The sequence below is a fragment of the Semicossyphus pulcher genome, unplaced genomic scaffold (assembly GCF_022749685.1).
Source record: "Semicossyphus pulcher isolate SPU_LCO1_2020_fin unplaced genomic scaffold, fSemPul1.0.p SCAF_12, whole genome shotgun sequence".
Taxonomy (NCBI): domain Eukaryota; kingdom Metazoa; phylum Chordata; class Actinopteri; order Labriformes; family Labridae; genus Semicossyphus; species Semicossyphus pulcher.
The window spans coordinates 22,017,017-22,040,569 of NW_027211626.1; the positions used below are offsets into that span (position 1 = coordinate 22,017,017).

Genomic DNA, 23,553 nt, shown 5'->3' on the forward strand with positions numbered 1-23,553 from the left:
CACTCTGCCTTCACACCTGTTAATAATCTTCAGCTAACGAGTGCTAACAAGGCTTATTAACGAGCTCCAGCCTGGAGGAGTTTTAAACACCTCTGACTCCTGGTACACTTTTCATTACAAGTGTCTGGAGTCTGGATAAAACCCAGAAGAAACACTTTCATTTACGATCAGTCACACACAGAGTTTGACTCTCTGTTGGTCAGATCCAGACTGGTCAGACTTCCTGCAGCCCTGCAGAAGCATTTTTACGGCATCCATGAAGTAAATTAAATTCAATGATTTCTGACATTATTACAGGTTGAAACAGACAAATATGACTACATTGTTACAATACAGCTCAATAGTCCTAAAAGCAATTTCAATCCATCATCTCCATGATAAATCATATAGTCATTAACTCGGGCTGGGTATCAATAAGGATTTCTGAATTCAATTTAATTTCCGATTCACAGGGTCCCGATTATTTCAGTTACAATATCAATGCACCTCCAACATGGTGCATTATCAAAATGTTTAATGTTAAGAATTGACCCCAAAGAAGTTACAGCATGTACGTTTTATTTAATTATTTAATATTAACAATTTTATGAATTAAACATCTTATGAACTTTTTGTCCAGTTTCAGATTTTTAGTCCGTACTTCTGGCTTATGGGTTTGATTAAAAAAACTGGGCTTCAACTTCTGTGCGAGATTTGGCCACGAGATCTCATAGCGCGAAGAACAATACCATGGGAGACTATGGGGAAAGGCATACTGTATAACAACATGCAGAAAATACACTCGGTCCAAAGCCAACACTAACAGAGAGTAACATAAAGATAAGTGCAAAACTAACTTACATATTCATGGACACACACACACGATAAAAAGAGCCCATCGGTGATCACTGATGTCTCCGTAGTAGGTGCAGTAAACGAGTCCGGGCATGTCTCCCTCACTATTGTGTCAGACACGTTTCTACACATATATTTTAAAAGATCGATCTTCGAATTCCCTTCACTTGTTGCTCTAAATCTTTAAATGAAGGCAAACTGAAATCAACAGATACCACATGTCCATTTATAGTATTTTTATTTGATAATTGACACTTAATCTGTTGTAAAAGTTGACCACTCACTGAATGAACTCCTTATTTCAGCACTTTAAAACACTATAAAACAGTCGTATAAAATTATATGAAACAGATTTGTTATAGTGCTTAATTAAGCCTTTTTTCATCATTTAAATATTTTTAGTAAATTGGAAATAGACAGTTTTTTATATTACGATACCAATATTCTGCATTAAACAATGTTAATTTTGGTTGAAACATGGATCAATGTGTAAGTGTGTGTGTGTGTGTGTGTGTGTGTGTGTGTGTGTGTGTGTGTTACAGTAACTCTACCTCTCTCCTCGCCTGCTGTTTTTACCCTGATGGCCGACTGCCTCAGTAGTGTCCCACTTCACTAAATAATTCACACCAGTGTTAAATATGCAGAAGGTTGATGGTGAGTGTGTGTGTGCGTGTCAATGTGCTTTTAAATGTAAGGGGGCGGAGCTTGTGTGTCTTCCTGGCGTCAGTCCAGTGTAGGAGGAAAAAAATAATTTGTGTTGAATATTGATAAATGAAAAACAAAAATCCCGTCATTGTGTATTTTGTAATTAAACATGATCTGCTTTTTCAGCAGTCCTTGTGTAGTGGCATTGAAGACTGTAAAACAATGACACGAAGAATCCAAATGTTATTACCATAATGTATGTAATAAATACACATTCACTAAAAATTTGTTGGTAGGATTAACTCTGCCGCATTAAAGGGCCACTTCGCCAATTTTCAACCTCAGTCCTATCATGCTGTTACGGGGAGCTAATGCCATTATGGTCGGGAAAAAAATGCAATTATGCTCTGTGCCTTTGGAGGACGCTATCTGCGTCTTCCAAACCTCCGCCAGACTACGTAAACTGCGCCACACGGCGGAGGCCAGGGAGCTCGCTAAACTACACTTCCTCAATCTAGAACGCACGCCTCCGATGTCATGTCTCGATCAGAATCGTCAGGTTTGAAATGTAGACTGCAGACCTGAAGATTTTTTAGACAATCCACCGGTATATTCTCGTCGTATTTCAGATTCTGTACCGCTCTGAGACAGTTGTATTTCACTCCAGCGTCTTTCGCTGGGTTGTTCCTTTCAGAGGGAGGGCCGCAATGCACGCTGGGTGTTGTAGGAATGCAGAATGGGCGAAACCACAAGCTGTTTGTACAACTGTCTCCACAGCTATGGCGCCAATTTCAAATATTACTGCTTCTATCGATTACAGAGAACAGCAGCTTTGACTGACAGCGGCTTTTTCCAGGGGCGAATTGCTCCTTTAAATTGCAAAAGGTTGTACATGTATGCCTCATTAAGTGACCACTGACTGTATATTATCTCTTTTTTCATATTAAACCTTTAATCAGAGACGTGTTGCTGACAGTCAGGCTCTATTACTGATGTTTAAAAGACAAGCAATGTCTGAATGTCCAGTTTGAGCCTTCCTCCTCCTCCTCCTCCTCCTCCTCCCTGGTGCAGCCTCTTCCTGTTGGTGCTGAGCTCAGCAGGCTGGAGGATGTGTGGGGTGATGACACTGAATCAGCACTGTATGTGATACAGGCTGCGTGTGTGTGTGTGTGTGTGTGTCCTTCTCCTCCCTTAGATTACAAATAGAGTGTTCTTTGTTTGTGCTGTAAATGATTTGAATACCAGATCACCGAATAACCAGCAAGTTGAAGTAGTTGTACAAGCTGTTGTTGCAACAGTCGGTAAGACATCACATTTCAACTACAGCTGGAGTAGGTGTAGTTGTTCTAGCTGTAGTTTTGTCAGCACTCACTGACTCTAGATATCAAATTGCTCTCTGTATTTTGAAAGTTACAAAAATCGTTTTAATCAGGCTTTTATTTTGTAGTAATGTTTACAGCTCAGTGTGAGTTTCAGTCATTCAAAGCTCCATCAGTTCACCTGAAAACTGATGCTGAGACCTGAACATCTACTGCTGTGTGTGTGTGTGTGTGTGTGTGTGTGTGTGTGTGTGTGTGTGTGTGTGTGTGTGTGTGTGTGTGTGTGTGTGTGTGTGTGTGTGTGTGTGTGTGTGTGTGTGTGTGTGTGTGTGTGTGTGTGTGTGTGGGTGGGTGTGTGTGTGTGTGTGTGTGTGTGTGTGTGTGTAGTTAGATCCAAGTGTGTTACGCCTCCATATGATATGCTGGGAAACACAAAACCACCGGTCACCATGGAAACGCAGGCAGATCTACTTACAGTGAAGGCAGAGACAGAAGGAGTGAGTGTGTGTGTGGGTGGTTTTTTTCTGGTCTGTGTGTGTGTATGTGTGTGTGTGTGTGTTACTGACATCATGGCAAATCAAACTGCAGCAGCTCTCACTGTGCATCGTCTCTACATGGTGTCTGAATGTGTTTTCTTTATCATAAAGTTTGACGTGTTCAGTCTTAATTTCACTTATTTGCAGCTCACCTTGACAACAAGAGCAGCCTGAGTTTTAACAGCAGTCATGATTCAGTTAAACTGATGGCTCCTGACAGTGTGTGACCGTGGCTGCTGCGGCCCTGAGCTCTTTCTGGTAACTCAGTCCATTATCTGTCTTCAGAGCGGCTCAGAATAACCACAGACAGGTGGTTCGAGGAGCGAGTGGAGGCTGTGAAGGCCAATCACTTCTATCGAACTTCATGAGCAGCCTAAATGTGACTTTGATTCTTAGTTATGTCAGCCTTTTATCAAACGGTTCCTGGTTTACTTCAAAGTGAAGTTTCAACTGAAAAAAATAACATGACATTAGTTTGGCTTTGACAATCAATTCACCTGACAACTTGCTACACCCAAGCAGGAGACCTACATCACGTCACCATTTCTGATCTGTTTGCCAAATCACACAAGTTTTAGAGCATCACCACCACAACTGTGCTCCATGAACACGCAGAAGCCTGGACAACGTGAATCAAAAGTGGTGTGCAGATCTCTAAAATTTGGGCCAAAGTGGAATATATGAAGTCGAGTTACAACAGCTTCCTGTTTCATGTTTCCGGGACTTCCATGAAAACACTAAAGCTTTACGGTTTAGCCTGGCTTTCTGAGTATGGCTATTAAACACTGTTATCTTTAAGTGAAACTATCTGCAGATACATGTTCAACACTGACCCAGATTTGGCTTTCAATGTCTGATCAGATTTGCAGTCTAAGCTAATTCTTTGATCATATAGTTCCTGTTTTCATTTATAGTCAAGAGTGGACCTTGAAAAGTAAACATTAGACACGTTAGTCTTCTGTCTTGTTGCCTTTGTAGAAAAATTGTGCTGAAATTGAAACTGTCCTGTTTAGTTGGGAGCCCTGTCTGCTAAAAAATATGTTTGTGTACAATTTACTTCCAACAACACATTTTGAGAGAAACGTAAAGCCAGCCACATTAAGTTTTCGAGTAACATAATAAGATGTTAACTGGGGCGCTGGTTTGGCTCAGTTGGTGGAGCGGGTGCCCCATGTACGGAGGCTACAGTCCTTGTTGCACTGATCGCAGGTTCGACTCCCGATCAATTTGGTGCACGTCATCCCCCACTCTCTGCTCCCTACATTTTCTGTCTCACTTTATCTGTCCTGTCTAATAAAGGCAAAAAGCCAGAATAATCACTGTATCGTAATATTATTGTTATCATGGGCCACGTATTGCGTATCGTATTGTGAGTTACGTTGCGATTCCCACCTCTACTAGTGACTACAGAGTTATTCACCTTTTGTCTAGTCACGTTTAAGTGATGTCTCTCTGTGTTCAATATCACTCATGTCTGATCAGAACGAACGTTTCTATTCATGTAGTTGTAAAAATAAAAGGTCCGACCAGAGTTTTTCTCTGTTATATATTAAAATACTACAATCAGTAATTTAAGACAAATTTCTGCTCTGTGGAAACTAGAAATGAACATTGTTTAAGCTACTTTAATTGATTGATTGATTGTTGATCATTTATAGAAAAAAAAGAGAATAAAAATTGAGTGGCTTCATTTCCACAGGATTAACCTGAATCCAACAACCGTCTGAAGGGTAAAATCTCATCATGAAGTCAGAGGCAGCTTTTATGTCACTCATCAATATTTAGTCGGTTGGAAGTGAATTAGACGTTATCAAGTAGTAAACGAGTATTGAGTATTTTTAATGGAGTTTATATTGATCTATCAAAGGAGAAAACCTGAAGCTTTAAAGTGACGACGAGTCAGTCAGCCAATCCATAATTAGATCCAGGAACAGTCCAGGATCCCCACAGAGAAACACACACACACACACACACACACACACAGAGGAGTGTGAGTGTCTCACTTCCTGTTCAGAGCACCAGATGGTGGAATGCTGGGAATGTTGGTGTGTCTGTTTTTTTTAAATGTGTTGGTGGTTTTAAAAAAAAAAACATCAGAGAAAGTGAAAGTAATCTTCTTCTTCCTCCTCTTCTGCCATCTTTTGTTTTCTTATATTTCCTCTACTCTTCTTGTAATTTTTCTCTTTCAGTTAGCTCATATTCCTGCCTATATATCTAGATGTTTCTTAGTTTTTTAAAGTCCTGTTTCTTGCTGTCTTAGTTATTTCTTTCTTAGCAGCATACATTTAACTGAGAAGGAAAATTACATACCAACAAAACTGGGAACAGCACTATACATTGAACTTCAGGTCATTTCTTACAGCAGAAAGGAAAAGTCTCTCACCACCTTCGAGGTGTCTGACTGTTTTGTCATCCAACATGGCCGCCGTAGGCCCCATTGTTTGCTGTTTCTCTGACCTCACAGGAATGTCTTTGTGTGGTCAGGAGGGTGAGTCGGCATGCCGGTGTGAAATTCACCACAGCAGCGACACAAGTTTGAACCCTGGACACACACAAAGTTTGTTGTAAGGTGTCGTCACAGATCTTTTCAGATAACTGAATCACAATAAAAAGCTGTGATGTTTAGCAGCAGCTTCTGACCCAGTAAAAAGTGAACTCGTAGTGTTTTGGTTTCCTCCCCGAGGCGTCTGCTGTGAGACTGTGAGCGGTGTCAGCAGTCTGACTCTGCTCCGGCTGGATGAATGGTGCGTTTGGTTCGATGTCGGGGCCGCCCTGAGGGGCCGAGCCACGAGGAAGCCAGATGACGGCAGGAAACGCGGCGTGACGCTCAGCATGCAGGCAGCACAGAACGCGATGTCATGTACACATTATCAACAGAACATAAAGAAGCTTTCCGACTGTCAGCTGCAGGGACATTTTCTACATCTGTTGCCTGTTTGCTGTGACCTCTGACCTCTGACCTGTGCACTGATGACTGCTTGTAATGTTGGTCATTTGGGAGCCGAAAAGGTTTCTGTTTTTTTTTCCCACATAATTTTTTACAAATGAAGATGCTTTATAAACATCAGGTGGTGACCTCGGCCTGGTTTAAAATACTCTAAAAGTTCATTTTGGCAGCTGTTTCAGATTTAGTCTTTAGTCACATTGTAGTCTTTTTTACCCTTTATATTCATTTCTTTCAGTCAAAACATTTTCTCTCAACCTCTTCTCGTTTTAACCAGTTTGGTTCAGGTTAAATGAACACTTTAAATTTCCTCAGATCATCCAAACAGTAAAAGAGAGATGAGGACACCTCAGCATCTCAGGACGCTGGATTTTTTCTGGCGTTTTTCAGCTCAGTCCGAACTTTTCATCGTCGCTTCTCAGTTAAACAGTCAGCCTGAAGCAGACAGCCGATGATCGCTTCTTTTTGTGCGGAAAAAGCATCTAATGACGCGTAAAACGCCCCTTTTTCTGTGAGCGCGCACAGAGCCTGAGGTAGAAAGCCTGAGTTCACAGAGAAAGTCCTTTGTGATACCAGTTATCTCTAACTGAGACTTCAGGCTTTGAAGATATGATGGACAGCCTCCGTTAACTTTTTAGTCCTGTCTAGTTAACGGAAACAAAACAAACGTGTCTTCAGACTTTTTATTGTCAATGATTTTTTTTTTAGCTTGTCAACGGCTCGTTTACCCGCTTACAAAGATTTTTTGTTGATTCTTTTATCAGAAAAAGTCAAGAAAATCCTTTTTTCAGAATGTTTGAAGAAAAGTATTGTCAGAAATCAGATCGAGTTTAAAGTTTTTCAGGAAATAATTGCAGCAGAAACGAAGTCAGAGCTGTGAACACACCTCCTCCTCTGCACACAACACTGAACATAAGTATAAGACTAATATGGATTATTATCATAAATTAGTAAAAGTGTTGAAAGTGTTTTTCTTTAGTTTTAGGGTGCCAGAAATGTTCATTTACAGTATATGGAGGCCGTGAACAGCAAGGCTTGTGGTCATTTTTCTATCTTGAGAAAACAAAGCTTGTTTTATAATCACAACAGGTTTTTTTTGAGTTATCCAGAGAACAAAAGGCACAATTCTTTACATGAAAAGGCAATTTAGTGGCGCTGGTTTAGCTCAGTTGGTAGAGCAGGCGCCCCGTATACAGAGGCCACAGCTCTTTGAAGCAGCAGCGACTCCCGCCCTCGGCCCTTTGCTGCATTTCATCCCCTCACTCTCTTCTCCCAATACTTCCTGTCTCTCTTCAGCTGTTATAAATAAAATGCCCAAAAAATATCCAAAAAAACAAAACAGAAAATGTATCACAGGAAAACAACTTTTCTTTCCTCAACATCTGGAGAGCTCTGAATCGTTTAATCACACTTGATTTCAGCCTTTAAGATCTCTGCCTCGACTGTCTGGGACGATTCATAACTGAACAGTGGTTCAGCAGTAGAGTCTGATACGTCGACCAATCAGGATCAATACTCCTGATCTCTGATAATGAGTAATAACAGGGTAATTACTTACAGGTTGATTATGTTGTCGTCTCGGGATGATAATATAATTAAGTCGTGATCTCAAGATAACGGCGTTAACAACCAATCTTATCAGTGCTTGGTCCTTTTTTTCCTCCAATACAGCGTTTGTGCGACCTTTGCCTCGTGTGAGTTAAAGTGAAACAATCTCTGGGTGGAGTTGGCGTCATTTTAATCAGACGGTGAAAGGTTGCGTTTGTGATTTGGGAAGTGAATGAAAAAAACTCCTACACACTCTCTGTGACCTTTGACCTCTTCCGTGCGACTTCCTGCTTGTGTTGTTTGTGAAAGTGGAGTTTAAGCTCATGTTTGATATGCATTTGTGTCTGTCTGTTTTTCATTTGGTCAAACCGCAGTTATTTCAGGGTCGCATGAGTATTTGTTCCGTGTATTGTCCTCGAAGCCGTGACCTTTGAACTTTTGCCTCCTTGCTGCTGCTTGTGTGTCCAGGCGGTTCTGCAGGAAGTGAAGCTGATTCTCCTCCAATCAGTTTAATTTTCCTGCGTCTCCACCTTCTTCCCAAACCTGCGGGTTAAAGTAAAGTGTTTGGCGGTATCTGTGTGTGTTTGTGTGAGGTTGTGTGTTGTTGATGGACAGCACAGATCAAACAGGAAGTGCCGGCAGGGCTCAGACAGGAAGAACATCTCCACAACAGGGTCTAATATTAGAGCTCACATATTCTCAGGATGTTTGGACGTCTGCATGTGAGCGATGAGCTCGGACAAAAATGCCGGAATCCTGAGCCAAACGAACGCACGCACACACACACACACACACACACACACACACACACACACACACACACGCACTCACACACACACACACACACACTCCACCCTGTTTCCTTTTCTCGGTACGTCTCGTCCTCTCTGCACACACGGCCTTATGTTCTCTTCATTACATTTAGTAGCATGACGGAGCGGTGCTGCCACAGTGTCAGGATGAATTAAAGAAGCAGAATGAGCATTTTCACATGATGTGTCCTCTTCCTGTGTGTGTGTGTGTGTGTGTGTGTGTGTGTGTGTGTGCTTCCCTCTGTGAATTGTCTTTCAGTCAGTTTCTGAGATGATTAACATTTTCTGCAACATCTTACACACACTCTTTTATAAAACATAAACTCTGCGTTTGTTGTGCATAAAGCTTGTTGTTGCTGTCTGACAGCCTGCAGATACAGACAGGCATTGAACATTATGTTTGGCTATAAATGCTGTGGTGTGTGGCATCAGTTTACATGCTACATACTTGTCCGTATATGTCATCATACATTTAACGAATGAATAACTTTCACATTGACTTAGTGTTTTCAGTTGCAGGCAAAAACCTTCCACCTTTACAGATATATTTATAGCTTTATTTTAAAACAGGAGGGACTTGACTCGGCTTGTTTCTCCAAATACACAATGACTAAAATCCTTCATCCAAATAAATGACAGGAAACAATAGGAGAGTAGTCGGCTAGAATGCTTTGGTCTTGTTCCAACAGCCGGAGCTTATAGAAAACGTGTGACATAGGCTGATGAAGGAGTTTGTTTTGGAGCTGAACTAAAAAGAAGAACGCAGGAATAGTTTAATGTTTGTATTGAACAGCCGAATCTGATTAAACTCGGGTACAGTCTTAATATATTCACAGTTTAAGTACCATGAAACCCTCACTAATAAGCTCGATGCAGCAGAAACAGAAGCTAAACAAAAGAGAGGATCTGTTCTCTGTGACGTTGTCTGCTGGTAGTTTATCAATGTGCTTTATTTACGTTAAAGTAGGTTTATGAACACTTATATGGTTATAGATCTGTTGTATATTAACTGGGTACAGATCATATTCATGCTTTACTTCTGTGTATATTTGAAATATACATAACTGTATGTAGCAACACTGAACATTAAGACTCTGCACATTGTTACATTTAAGCAGGTTTTGGAGTTTTGCACATACGTTATTTTGGGGTCGACAGTTCGGGGCGCTTGTCCATCTGCAGCCCCCTCACTCTGACATAGTGCGTGTGTGTATTTCGGGCCTGTGTGTGTGTGTGTGTGTGTGTGTTTGTAAAAGCAGCGTGAAACATTGAATTTCCTCTTGGGGATTAATACAGTATGTCTTCTTCTTCTTGGAAAAATGAGTGGATTGTTGCAAAACCAGGAAGTAGAAGAACATTATTTCACAGTTTCCTTTTCCTGCTTTAAAGAAAGTTAAACGCTCACATCATTTTCAATCTTTGTCAACTTAAATCCGGGAAAAAGAATAAAAAACTACAACATTATGAAAATAATTATATCATCATAAAATTATATTTAGATAATGTGTAAAAATTGTGCTCATATTTACATATCTACAGTCTCTTATTGCTCTTTAACAGGATTGACTGATTTAATCCTCAGTGTGAACAGACACAGCCATCAGCTCTCTCTCTCTCCCTCTCTGTTTGTCTTTCTCTCACGCCCGCCCCTTATGCTAAACAGTCCATGACATCACCTCTAAAAGTGAGGGCTGTGATTGGCCGCCGGGAGGAGTAGCTGCTCCTCCTGACAGCCCCTCCCCCCTCAGCTCTCCCTCTGTCTGAAAGGTGTTCTCAGTGTCTGCGAGCCGCCGCCGCTGCTGCTGCTGCTGCTGCACGCTGGAGGACGAACCCACGCTCTCATTCTCTGCCTCCTCCTCTTCCTCACTCTCTTCCTCTGCTCCACCTTTTCATTGTGCTGCTTTCCTCCGGCGGGGGGAGGACGAGTGGATTCCTGAGCGGAGGGGAGGTGTGATATCTGAAGACACTGACAGATGGATGGATGGGGAGCAAACAGAAGCATGATGCTGCCACCGCCGTCGCCGCGGTGCGTCTGCTGAGCCAGCGAATTCTGCTGCCACACTGGTGAGACAGAAAGAGAGAGGGGGACTGTGAGGTTCATCTCCTATGTCGCTCGCCCTCAGTCCTGCTCTCTTGGAAGTGTCTGTTGAGACTGCAGCTGAAAGTGGGATTATTTCTCTACATTTGAACCTCAGGTTTATACTTTGAGATAACTTGCAGCTCATTTATACATCTGGGAACTTTCTTTGTGCTCTTTTAAACTTGGGCTTATTCTCCTGGACACATTTATCCTGCTGGAAATTAAACTGAAGCTTTCGTCGCTGCAGAGAAGTTAATTCTCTTGAAATTTATCCTCCTGGACGCGACCTAATACTCTTGAAACTCGAGCAGGGAAGCTCAAACTCACGACAGTTAGATTCTACTGGAAACAGTTTGATCCACTTGGAAACTCTAAAACTTCTTCCTTCCTCGATGCCTCTGTGGAGGCGTCTGCTCTAAACCTTTCACCGTCCTCTCTGGAGTTTCATCATGGAGCTTCAGAGCGCCACTAGCGGGCTCCCCGGCCCTCTCTCCCCGACCATGGACTATGGCGTTCCCCTCTCCCCATCGTCCCTTGGCCCCGGCCCATCTCACGGCAGTCCCGTCAGGGGTCCGAGCCCCAGCCTCAGCCCCATCAGGGGGCCCAGCCCTGGCCCTGGATTCACGGGCCAGGCTGCCTTCAACTACAACCAGCTGGAGGGGAGGTTCAAACAGCTCCAAGGTAAGACGGGAGGAGATCTGTAAAAGCATCCTAAGGAAGAACCTGGTGGTTTTGTTTGAGGGATACAGTCAGTGTAGTTTGCATAGCACTGATGTTCAGGGAACGGAAACACGAGAAAGAACTAGAAATGTCTTCAGGAGGTCCAGAGTGAGAGCCCGAAGCCCTTCAATTAGGGGGATCAGAGCAACAAAAAGTCGTCCCTGAAGTGAAAGGAGAGAATTACCTGAGAAATTCATAAGTTTAACATAAAACTTGGCGTGACGTAAAGTCTGAACACGCTTAAATTCAGTCCCTTGAGTTATAAAAATAAAATATATACTGAGATATGGTCTTTGAAAACTTGTAAAGAAACTTCAAATCTGGTCTTTAACCATTTAAACTCGTCACTGAAGTTACGTTTCATCAATCCCAGCAGCTGTAATGGGATCATTAGTGCATTTAAATGTACTCTGACCTTATGTCATCAAACTCTCCCTGTATCAGCAGAGCCGCACCCTGCTTTACATCCACAGGCACACTGATAAAAGTGAGTGCCTGGGTCGTTGGGTATTCAGTGCCTTGCTGAAGGGTCTTGAGAGATGGCGTGCGTGTTTCTCAGTCAGCTGGCACACCCACATTTCCTCACATAGTTGTGATCTGACCAGCGACCCTGCTGCCTCCAGGGTGTTGGCTGTTAGTCACTTTTCATGTTCAGTTTCTGAGGAATGCTTCGCTCTGTAATGAGGGCCTGATCCATGTGTGTGACTGCATTTAGACCCTTGATTATGAGAAAGACAGACTGTTTCTGGAGTTATTGAGGCCTTTAACTGTTTCCAGCATGGTGGACAACCAGCTGAGTGATCATACACTTCTCTCTGTTGCTGCCGGCTGGTTTTAATAATGAATGAAGACGCTTGTTTTACACAAGTGCTCATCATTTCTTCGTAAGATCAACATCCACTGGACCTTGCACCTGATCCGATACATCCTAATCTTTCCAACATTTATTGAAGGTTGCAAACCGTTTCCTGAATTAAGTCATAAATATAGCATCAAAGAACATCACTCTTTGTATGCACGGTCGTATATAAAAAGTGGCACAAGAGGATTCACTGAGGGATCTTTTACACTAACCATAAAAAGCTCACCGATGGATGTTTGTCATCAATAAAAGGTTTTAACCTTAGATCTTTCTCCACAGAGAAACACTTGAGTGTAAATGTATCGGCAGGCTGAATTTAGCTGAAGGTTAATGCTTCATCGACGAGCACAAACCTTCAGAGTCGTCCCTCATAACTGAAAGTGTCTCGCTGGCTCGAGGCCAGGTGAAGGTGTTCCCAGCAGGTGGTTTGTTGAGTTCATCCAGATTTTAGACATTTAAAACCCCCGTACTTCTGCATAAAAATCCCAACAGGTTCCCCAAACATTGAACTGACTTTGAATGCTTCCTGTGTTCTGATTGGGCATTAATTAACGAGCGCCACCTCAGGGCTCATTCCCAGAGAAACGCCACATTGTTAGATGATCTCTAACATATCACATTATGTCATCGAAGGCCTTATCAGAGAAGTTTTGACTTTGGTTGTTGTGTTGTTTGGAGACAGGTGGATTATCTGGTGTGTTGTCTTTAAAGGATCATAAAGTGTTCTTGTGCTGAGACGTGGGTGTGTTTAAGTGGTGTATAGCGGTGCGACCCCAGACTTCCTGGGGCAAAGGGAGTAAAAAGGACCTTTTAAAAGTTACGACTCCTTAGAAATAATGCAATTCTGTCGAGCTATATACCGAGTATCTCACAGATTCTTGTGTTTTTGCTGCCAAAGTACAGTTTAAAGTAGCTTCAGGCCAAAGCATGAAGTTAACCGTTGACAGCTGAAGCAAAGTATGAAGTATTTGGAGGATTTGAGAATAAGGTTAGACAGTTTTTAAAGGTTTTAATGGATATTATGAACTCTTTTTGTCTGCTAAGAAAGTTTGTCACTGTATGAATCCAGACATAAACCGACCTGATAACAGCTGCTGCTTTCTTTGAAGGTTGAAAACACAAACTTTTGATTAGAAGTTGGAAAGAACGTAGATTCAAGTCTTCTGAGACTGAATCAACTCACAGATCAGAAACAATCTGCTGTTTGACCTCAATAGAGTTATCTGAACGAATTATTATCTATTAAGTAAACGTGTCATGAGAAGAACTATTTATCAAACGCCATCACCAAGAAAGTAGTGTTAGCGAAATGTAGCGCTGAGCCTCGGCACTAGCCAAACATCCAGCCACAACTTTACAAAACACTTCAGACACTTTGGAGGCTCTTCTACTTTTAACACAAATCTAGATCTAGATTCAGTACATGTTGAGCTCTCGGCTAGTTGTACGTAGCTTGGATTTCTGGATATAATCAGTTAGAAAGATGATTTTGAAGGCCTGGTGAAGTGAAAGGGTGTACTCTGACTTAAAACTTAGAAAGGATCCTCTTAACTTCTACATATGGTGGCTGAACAGTTTCATGTACTCTTTCATGAGGTCTAAAAGTTGTCTTGCTCTCTTTTTAAGCACTGAAAGGTGGTTGTTGTGTCATGGTGCCTTTGCAATGTGGTTCTGTACGAATCATCTCTTCTTGGTTGGTCGATCTGAAGATAGCCTTGAGAAGTAATCTGTTTCTGGAGCGTCCTCAAACCTCAGGTACTCATGAACCATTAGTCTCTATAAAACCCTGCTGTTCCTCTGAAGGCCTTTGCTCTTCAGCGCAGACACCCACAGACAGATGAATAGGTCTGCAGGCGTGTTCAGAGCCTATAAATTCACGTGCTGTCGCGTGTGGCTCAGGTGGTTAAGAGCAGCGCCTCGCTTGCTAAAAGACCGTCGGTTCAATTCCCAGTGGGGTGATGAATGTGGACGCAGTTGGTGATTATTGCACTGCAAAGAGCTTCGGATGAGAGAGGGAGGAGACAGAAGTGAACGGGGCAGCACTTCTTCCTCGTTAAGGCGAGTATATCGAGCAAACGTCCCCCGTTAGAAATCAGGCAATTACACAGGGAAACAAGTCATCACATCGCCTCCTGAAGAGGCTCATGGGAGATTTTTAAATAGTGCGGGCTGACTGATGAGAAAACCTCCTAATAAGTCCCAAGGATGGATGGATGGATGGATAAATATGGGCATATAAATAGACAGCAGATGGATAGATGGATGGAGATATAGCTTCATAAAAAGGTTTATAGATTAATAGATGAAAGATGGATGATAAACATTTTGATTGATGGAGAAAGGATCAATACCTACATTGATTATAGAGAGTAAAGGATGGATTGATAGAAAAACAGACCACTTCACAGGTAGAGGGATGGATAGATAGACAGATAGATACATGGATAAATGGATGAGACAGCTGAATGGATGATAGTACTGATAAGAGAACCGAATAGACCAATAGAAGGTAAAAAGTGTTAAACTGTATGTTGATAATGATTATAACTTACGCCATTGTTTATTGGGTATGGATCGATCTGACAGCCTATCACACAGCTGGTCAGTGCGCTCAGTTTTTAGCTATGTGACAAAATCCACACACATTTCCGACCACAAAGCTTGTTGGAGCTACCGGTGAAGACAGTGGATGACCTCTGGAAAGGAAGGAATAAATAAGTGCACAGAAGCGATGGTGAAAGTGAAGTAGCATTAACCTCCAAAACTTAGCTAACCGTTGCTAAAAATATTAGCATGACTGCATGGAAGTTTGTGGCTGTTTGTCGAGCACCCCCCTTACTGGACATCCTGTTTCTACCAAAGTGTTTTTTTAAGTGTTTTTATCAGCTTTGTGGAATAATTTGGCTCATGAAGGAATTCTTATCAAGAACAAGCACATGTTGGTAGCTGCTTGACATGCAGCCCTTCTGACATCCTTTGCCCTCCGAAGAGTCACTGACCTTATTCAGGGTTTAAGCACGACAGCTTTATCAAATTATATTGTGATAAATATCAATATTGAGCAATATGTGGAAAAAATAAAGCGACCATATTTTCAGCCCTAATGAATGGATGGTGAAAATCTACATGATAGATGGAGAGATTGATGGATGATGGTGGAACAAGCAGACAGATGGCGGAAGATATTTTCTTTTATCGTCTTTTTGACATTTACAATAAAAGCATGTTCAGATTAAAGCCTTTGAATTATAAATTGAAACACCAGCATTTTGTGCCTTAAATGTTCTTATATAAATATATGTACAAAAGTCTTTTTCCTGCTGCACGTGCGAACATTTAACAGCACAGACAGTCAATCAATAACAGCCTCCAATCCTTTGTTTTGAAATGTGTTGTGGGCGGGGCTTCAGCACATTTACATTTATATTACAGTTTAAGACAGAAAATACCTTAAAATACAGATAAAACATTAATTTGCAGAACGTTAAAACACGCTAACCTTCCTGAGAGATCAGATCACATTTAACACACACACAGCCATGCTTTCAAAACAAAACCACCGTCCCTCTCTGCTCCCATCATCCCCCTCTTTTCCTGTGTTGTCCTGAGCCAGCCAATCAGCAGACGTCTTGGTGGTTTGGGAGCCCCCGAGCTCTGCGTGTGGGAGGTGGGGGTGAGGATTAACAGAGGGGAGGGGGTGTGCCCAACATGGTCTGGAAGGCACGAAAATGTCCAAACCACATTGTCATCCCTCCTTTTTCTGCTCGTCTAAAAGGTGTTAATCCACCCCTCTGTCCTCCCTTTCCCTTCTCCTCTTTCTCCTCCTCCTCCTCCACCTCATCAATGTTTCATGAGCTTCTGCAGGGCGTCTGTCATTGCCCCGATCATCCCCTTGCTCCCTCCTTCCTCCCCTTCCCTCCCTCCATCCTCTTAGTGAAATTAAAAGGAAGCTTCGGCCGTCTGGTCCTGATAAAACTCACACAAAGGCGGGAGGAGGAACGCTCCGCTCCTCGTCATCCTCGCCGATCAGTGTCGAGTTCAGAGCGGGAGGAGTGTGTGATCTCCTCTCAGCTGCTTGTCACATAATCTGAAGATGATGTCTTCACATGCATGATTAAAAAAACGTCATTTTAGTTCTTTATAATGACTTTATTATAGAAAAATCACACACAAAAAAATGATTAATCGATCAGTGGGCAACTATTTTAAATTATTTTGAATATTGAATAATTTATTTGATGTATTATTTTGAAAAGAAGTTTAAGGCTTTGTTCCCCCTTTATGACAGTAAACTGAACATTTTTGGGTTATAAACAAAACAAGGTGTTTGAGGACGTCTTATTGGGCTTTGAAAAACACTGATCAACATTTTTCACCTCTTGTGTGACATGTTATCGACCAAATAAGTAATTAATAATTAGGAAAAAATAATTGATTCATCAATCAACAATGAAAGTAATAGTATTTAGTTATACAACAGTTAGTTCTGACCAAGTAATCTGTTGGATAAGCGGTATTCCATGACTATAGAGCACAACATCACTGGGACTTTTCACTCTGTGTATCACTCCGCCTCAGCCAGGTGTTCTGAATACTGTTAATTAACGTTACAGCAGACTGTGTGTGTCTACAGTGATCAGGCTGGTGCCTCTGAATCACACAGCACACTCTTATTTCACTGGTTGATGATAAATTAAATATACAAATATACAACATACAAAGCAGCTGATCTGTGGTGAGCTGTAGACGCAGGTGTGCAGGAGAATGTCACAGTCCAGTTTCAGTTATGTTGTGAAACTAGTCGAGTTAGTGGAGCAAAAAACAATCTGATTTTTACTGTTGACTACTAATTGCCGCTTGTGTAAGTGTTGTATGCGTTTGTATACAATGTATGTAGGACGTGTGATTGTGAGGCAAAGCAGCTGCAACACGTTATGCTGCTACTTTATTGTTGCTTGGGGCAAATCGCCATTTTCTCATTTTGCATCACTAATGTACACCAAAACAACGTCACTTTTTTCCAGTATAGTGCAGTCCTAATAGTATGAGTTGCAGTCCGAAATGACTTTGTGATTGTCTTCTGCAAATTCACTCAGAGAAGCTTAACTGATTATTATATCATAAACACACAGTATAAACCTTACACCCATTAATTAACTTATTAAACTGTATGAGATAAAACTCAGCATATTAAATTGATGTCTCATGTCCGGGATATCATTTCTGCTGTCTTAATCTTTGGTCTATAAATCATTGATATTATTTTCTAATGCGTGGTGTGCACTTGTGTGGTTTTACTTTCCTCCAGCTCGAGGCAGCTCTTTGTTTCCATTCCCTATACTGATGAATAAATAATGATAATACAGACTTCACACAGTGAGAAATGTCTGCTTCATTTGTTTGTCAATGTTATCAGTAAGTGTTGCAGTTAAAAAGTCCGCCATGCATGGCCTCATCATTAAATGTATGTAATCTGTTGTAGGTATGTAAAAGAACAACATCTTTAGTCTAATGCGTCTTATAATGTGAGATGTTTCTAGATGACACTCTGTCTCCTGATACGCTGCCAACATGGAAACAATTTTAGAAACCATGAGCTGAGGTGGAGCGAGCAGTGTCGGTTACAGAGAGAGAGAGAGAGAGAGTGTTATTGTCGAGTGTTTGAGCAGAAGGTGACATGAGCGAGTGTTTCAGGAAGGAGTGTGTGACAGTCTGAGGAAGAACAGGGAAACCACTCTGTGTATGTGTGTGTGTGTTATCACGCCGTCCTGGTCCTCATGCAGATTTGCATCATGAAAGGAGTCTTTGATTTGAACGCTCCACTGAGCATGCTCACAGCAGCAGGGACGGGGGCGGAGCTATGTGAGCCAAAACAGAGAAAAACATCATAAAGTCAAAATCTAAAAATAAATTGATGATGATGATGATGATGATGATGATGGTGTGTGTGTGTGTGTGCAGGTGTCTGTGTGTCCTCAGCTTTACAGGATGTAAATATCTGGTTTAAAAAGGAGAAGTTCACTCCAACCACAGCCCACTGGGAACACATCAGTTTATAACCCCTGATGTAATTTATCTGTTTTTCTGTTGTTTCCTAAAGTGTCATTTAGGAAATGTGAAACTTTTGTTTATACACTAAAAGTTTGAGCTTTTTCCCCGCTCACAAACGGCTCATCCACCGGCTTACAGGGGCACAACAGAGTCCTCTCTTTGCGGCCTTTTTACCTGCAGAGTTAACACGAATAATCTACATCTGATGTCATCTTGTGAAAGGGATGTTTGCCAAATTGCAGTAGAGTCAGCTTTGGATAACTCCTCCACACGTTGGGAGTGTCATTGAACAAGGAAGCAGAAAGCCCTCTGGTCTCTTTGGAAGACTGACTATGCTTGGAGTTATAGCTAACCAGTTAGCATACTGACAGGAACATGATAAACATCTACTGTACGTTAGCGCTGAAAATAAGTACCGGTAGCCTGGAAGAAGTTCTGCGATATGTGATAAAATGGTTCTATACTGCTGTGAAGATAAGACATGCGATAAATGAACAAAAATAAAAATGTGCATATTAGTCATAACTTCCACTTCCTGCTTTTTGGTGTGTTTTACACATTCATCTTTCCTGTGTTTGTAAAACTTTTCTCAATTCTCAAGTGAGACCTGCTTAGACATGAGCATCAACACAGAGTTACAGACAGACAGGACTTTTAATACAGAGGAAGCAGGAATAAAATCATTAAGTGACAAATGCAGAATGGTCAATAAAAGTGACATGGGACATGAGCAAGTTCATACAGATGCTCTCTCCAGGTGTTTTAAAAGTATCTTAAAATTCCCTGGAGGGGAATTAAGCTTGAGCTTTAAGTTCTGCTGTAGTGTGTTTCAAGTTGACGGGGCAGAGCAGGAAAAGGCCTTTTCAGTACGGGCTGGTGGGGTGGACAATGTGATGAAGCACCGGGAGCGTAAGCTGCAGCAGCACTGTTTGTGTGAGATGTAGCTGGATAAGTAAGTGGGCAACAGTCCGAACATGGATTTGTAAATGAATTTATACCAGTGCAATGTTGTGCTCATGGAAAGTGATGACCAGGTAACGAGTGAATACAGAGTGCAGTGATGTGTGAGAGGTTTACAGTTGATTCTTAGAGCTCCGCATTAGACAGCAGTTATTGCTGATTGTTATTTTAAATGTGGTGAAAAAATGTGACAATTTAGATATTTTGAAAGGCATCTTGAAACCAGGACAAACCTCTAAGTCAGCTCCAAGTGTAACCACACTCGTCTCGTCTTCTGCTTCTGTCACAAAGCTTTGAATCACTGATATCCATAAATCTGTGTTGATCGAAGAAATGTGGTGAAATCAGTCTCACTGGGTTCAGTTTTAATGCGTCTTCAACAGATGAAGAATAATTTTGTCTACATGACTGAGGCTCAAATGAACCCTGTAATACTGCAGGAGGGTTATTAAGTAATGATGTACGTCTGTGTCACTCTGACGTTATTTCATTAGCATTACAGTGACACACACAAACACTTCCCTCAGCGATGAGGAATCTCAGTCATCCGGCAGCGAGCAGACACTGTGGTGAAGTTAACATGCTCGCTGTAATGAAGAAAATCAGATTTATATGGACAGCATTGAGTTTCCTGCTGGCTGACAGCAGAGACAAAGTGACAGCGCTGTAACTCAGCTCTGCTTCCTCTGTGACAGCGAGCCTGAAAAGCCGTTTGTGTGCTGATGAGTTTGGAAGAAAAGCGGCGTGAAGGGGAAGAAGGAGGAAGGAGGAAGGCATGGAGTCTTTATTGAGCTGTCAGAAAGTGAGGGGAACAGCAGGACAGCAGCACCCACACATATTTAAACACACAGACTGGTTTATATCAGAAGTAGCTGATGTGAAAGTGGGTGGAATGGCCTGTAAGATTCGCCCCGAATAGGTGTGACAGTTGAGGAAAACGCACGTCACTGGTATTAGGATGTAAATGTTAAATGGGCTCGGCTGCTCTGTTAGAGATGATGTGTTTCCTTTCACAACTTTCTGCTGTGTCATGCTTGAATGTAGCCGCTTGTTGGGAGACGCAGCTTTTGTGTGTCTTTTTCTCAAGGACGTTTACATGCTCTGTAGCTAGATCATCAGAGAGGGATGAGACCACCTACTGCAACAGTTTAGGTCATTTTAGGTCAGTAACAAAGACTTTCGACCAGGTTTTATCCCCCATTAAAAGTCCTTTTTGTTCCGCTCAGTTTATTTAACGTCATGCTAAAGAAAACACAAATTCATACACAAAAGAGTCTAAAGTTAGTTTAGAGCTGAGGTCTTATAACTTTTCAAACCTGCAGGTTGGTCAAAGTTCTCTCTCCTTCTTGTAGTCATATCTCAGGGAAATGTTAAATCTACTTTCACTTTCCCCTTGATATTATTATGTCCAAAAATAATATCATAGAAACAAAGACTCTGCTCTTATCTCCAGAACCTGCCTGAGATTAATCACAATTTATCTAACGAGACCTGGAAGCAAAAACATGCATATGTTGCTGTGGAACAATAACATTCCTGTCATCTGTCAAAGGGGTAGTTCAGGTTTTTGTATGAGGTACTTAACAATAGTAAGTGTACTTGAACAGTGGATAACAGCACGGTCCCTGTTAGGAGAAGCTGGCAAAAGCTGGCCGGAGGTCCTGCACGGAAGCTGAGCGAAGCACCGCTGCAGGCGGGGCCATAAGTACCATGTACTTTAGCCACTTAAAGCTCCTGTGAGGACTTTTTTTGCTGCTTATGAAACAGACTGAAATTAATTCTGATGACTCTATATGACCTAAAAAAGCAAACCAGACCATCAGCGACAAGATTGATGATTTCTATATAGTTATTGTTAATGCCTGAAACTGCTGGCGGGGGGGTCGGTGTCAGACGAGGTGATTAACTGCATGCTGCCTTTGTTTATATTTCCAGGGCAAAAAATTAAAGTGAGTGATACATATGAGTGGGTTTTTTTTGTTAAAAACAACCACTTAAGGATGTACAGGACAAAATCACCGGAGATAATAGGGACAGCTTTGTCCACAGGGGGCGCCAAAATCAACACAAACAGAAAGTTCCTCCTAGGAGCTTTGAAACAGTCCTACATACAGTATAAACAAACATTTCAGTTTGGGTGTACGCTGTATTTTATTTTTTGTCACCGCTTCACATTGACGTCAGACCTTTCCCTCGGCGCTATGTCTCACTCTGCACAACGGCCCTGCATGCCTGCGCGTGAAGAAAATACAATATTATGGGAACAACGAAGTGCCAAATGCCAAAAGATTAACAATCCCTTTAACATGCTGCAAAAAAATAACACAATGCATGTTGAAAGTGTTTGCCTACTGTTTTGACTGTTACTCTTGTGGAAAAATAAATACGGCAGGATAAATAGTACAAAGACAAATCCTGTTCATTCAAATGCTATTCTCCTCTGCATGCTTGCTCCATGGGGAGCCCGTCTTCCTGTCTGAGAACCGCTGCAGTAAAAGCCCCAGGTCATGTTGTAAAATAGATGATTAACACAGGCATGAGGTGAAAATGAATGATCAGCATTCAGAGACCTCAAACACTTTAATTGAAGCAATTAACTTGTAGTTGTAGACTAAAGAGCCGAGACCCGACTCTTAAAATAAACTGAGAAACAGTTCTGGCTGAGTGAGCAGGACATATGGCTTCAGTCAGTTAAACAGGCTGATAACCAGTCAGTCAGGCAGTCAGTCAGTGTGTTCTCAATAGTCCTCTGTTTCTGAGCCTGGCTCACGTTCTCCGATGGGAACACACTGCAGCACTGTGTGTGTGTGTGTGTGTGCGTCTCATTCACTTCCATGCTCTCATATTTCACACAGTGACAGAGGTCAGTGTGATTGGCCGCCGCTCTGACAGACTCAGTATTGTGGCTTGTGATTGGTTGAAAGGAGCCGCCTGTCTCCTGCTGTCTGCCTGCAGGACGTTGAGTTTCTCTGCTCAGCAGCAACATGATGCCACATTATGGATTCTGTTCAGTATCCTGCTCATGAGGAGAAGTTTCAGCTCATTTTAAACATGATGTTATATGTTGAAATTATTCTGTGGATACTGAAAATAGACTTTAAAATCCTCTCCAAACCGTTCTGCCACAGCAGATCCTCACTGACAGCCCTCTCCACAGATATTATACACAATCGGATTAGACATACTTCCATTTATACTATCAAAGAAATGCTTTGGTTACATTTACTTTAAGCAGAGCGGTTTTCCCGTGTCACGTATCTATTGGAGGCTAACCTCAAGTTAATGTGCTGTGAGATGTGTAATAAAGGAAAATGGCACCCAAAAATAAAACAAATATCAGATCATAGCATATGGAAAGATCCTTAATAATCTACAACACCTAACCGTTATTGTCTTCATTGATCCATCTGTTCACCGTCTCTGGTAGGGTTATAAGGAAATATTGGAACACTTGAGTATCGCGATGTTATGCTTTGTGATAATGTATCAATTCTTTAAAAAAATCTATCGATCCAAATACACTTTTACCAGACAGAATTTGATTTAATTTTTACTACTTTTGTTAAATATTTATTACTTTTCTCTGAACATGAGATACAATACATCAACTAGCTTAAAGTATCGCGTAACATTGCAATGTATTGAATTGTAACCACTGTATCGGGATACGTATCGTATCACCAAATTATTGCCAATCCACAGCGCCAATACTTTGATTCTTTTAGTCGGTGGAATACCATTTAAAAAAAACAAAAAAAACAAGGACTTCTCACAAAGCTGCAGCCTGACATGACAGAAGTATTTCCTGATTACAGTCATTATTGTCGCTGATTTTGTTGCTCTATTTAGCCTTTTCAGATGATAAAACGCTGCTGTGTCTGACCAGTTCCTCAGGTAGAATTATTCATAACAACAGTATAAAAGGGGGAAAATACTCATGATATAAGAAGATTTGTTGAGATCATTCAGAAGCATGAAAAGCAAAAATGTACCCACTATCTGTCTCTCTGTGTTGCATGATTTAAAGTACAAGACATACAGCGTGTTGTTAGGCACTGACGGATACATACGATACAGGAAGTACATGTAGAACACGCAACACATTATATGAATACATTAATAATGATGATTAATAGCTGAGTTAACAATAAAGCAAAAGATCGACACACACACACACACACTCTGTGGGGGTAATATTCGGCGGCCTCCCTGCTCCTCCTGTGGGACATCAGGAATGCTGGA

General features: G+C 41.6%; 1 protein-coding gene across 3 annotated transcripts in view; it reads left to right on the forward strand.

Annotated features, from left to right (window-relative positions):
- Nucleotides 1–23,553, forward strand: part of LOC138588307 (spectrin beta chain, non-erythrocytic 1-like) — a 122,900-nt gene that overhangs the window by 43,712 nt on the left and 55,635 nt on the right. Inside the window, exon 1 of one of the 3 annotated variants that reach the window (XM_069658341.1) lies at nt 10,567–11,399. The exons of the other annotated variants lie outside the window; for them this stretch is intronic. Coding sequence (XP_069514442.1) covers nt 11,168–11,399 — 232 coding nt within the window. The 5' untranslated portion in view covers nt 10,567–11,167. Of the gene's footprint in view, nt 1–10,566; nt 11,400–23,553 lie in introns of those variants that run through there. 3 annotated transcript variants of the gene reach the window in all.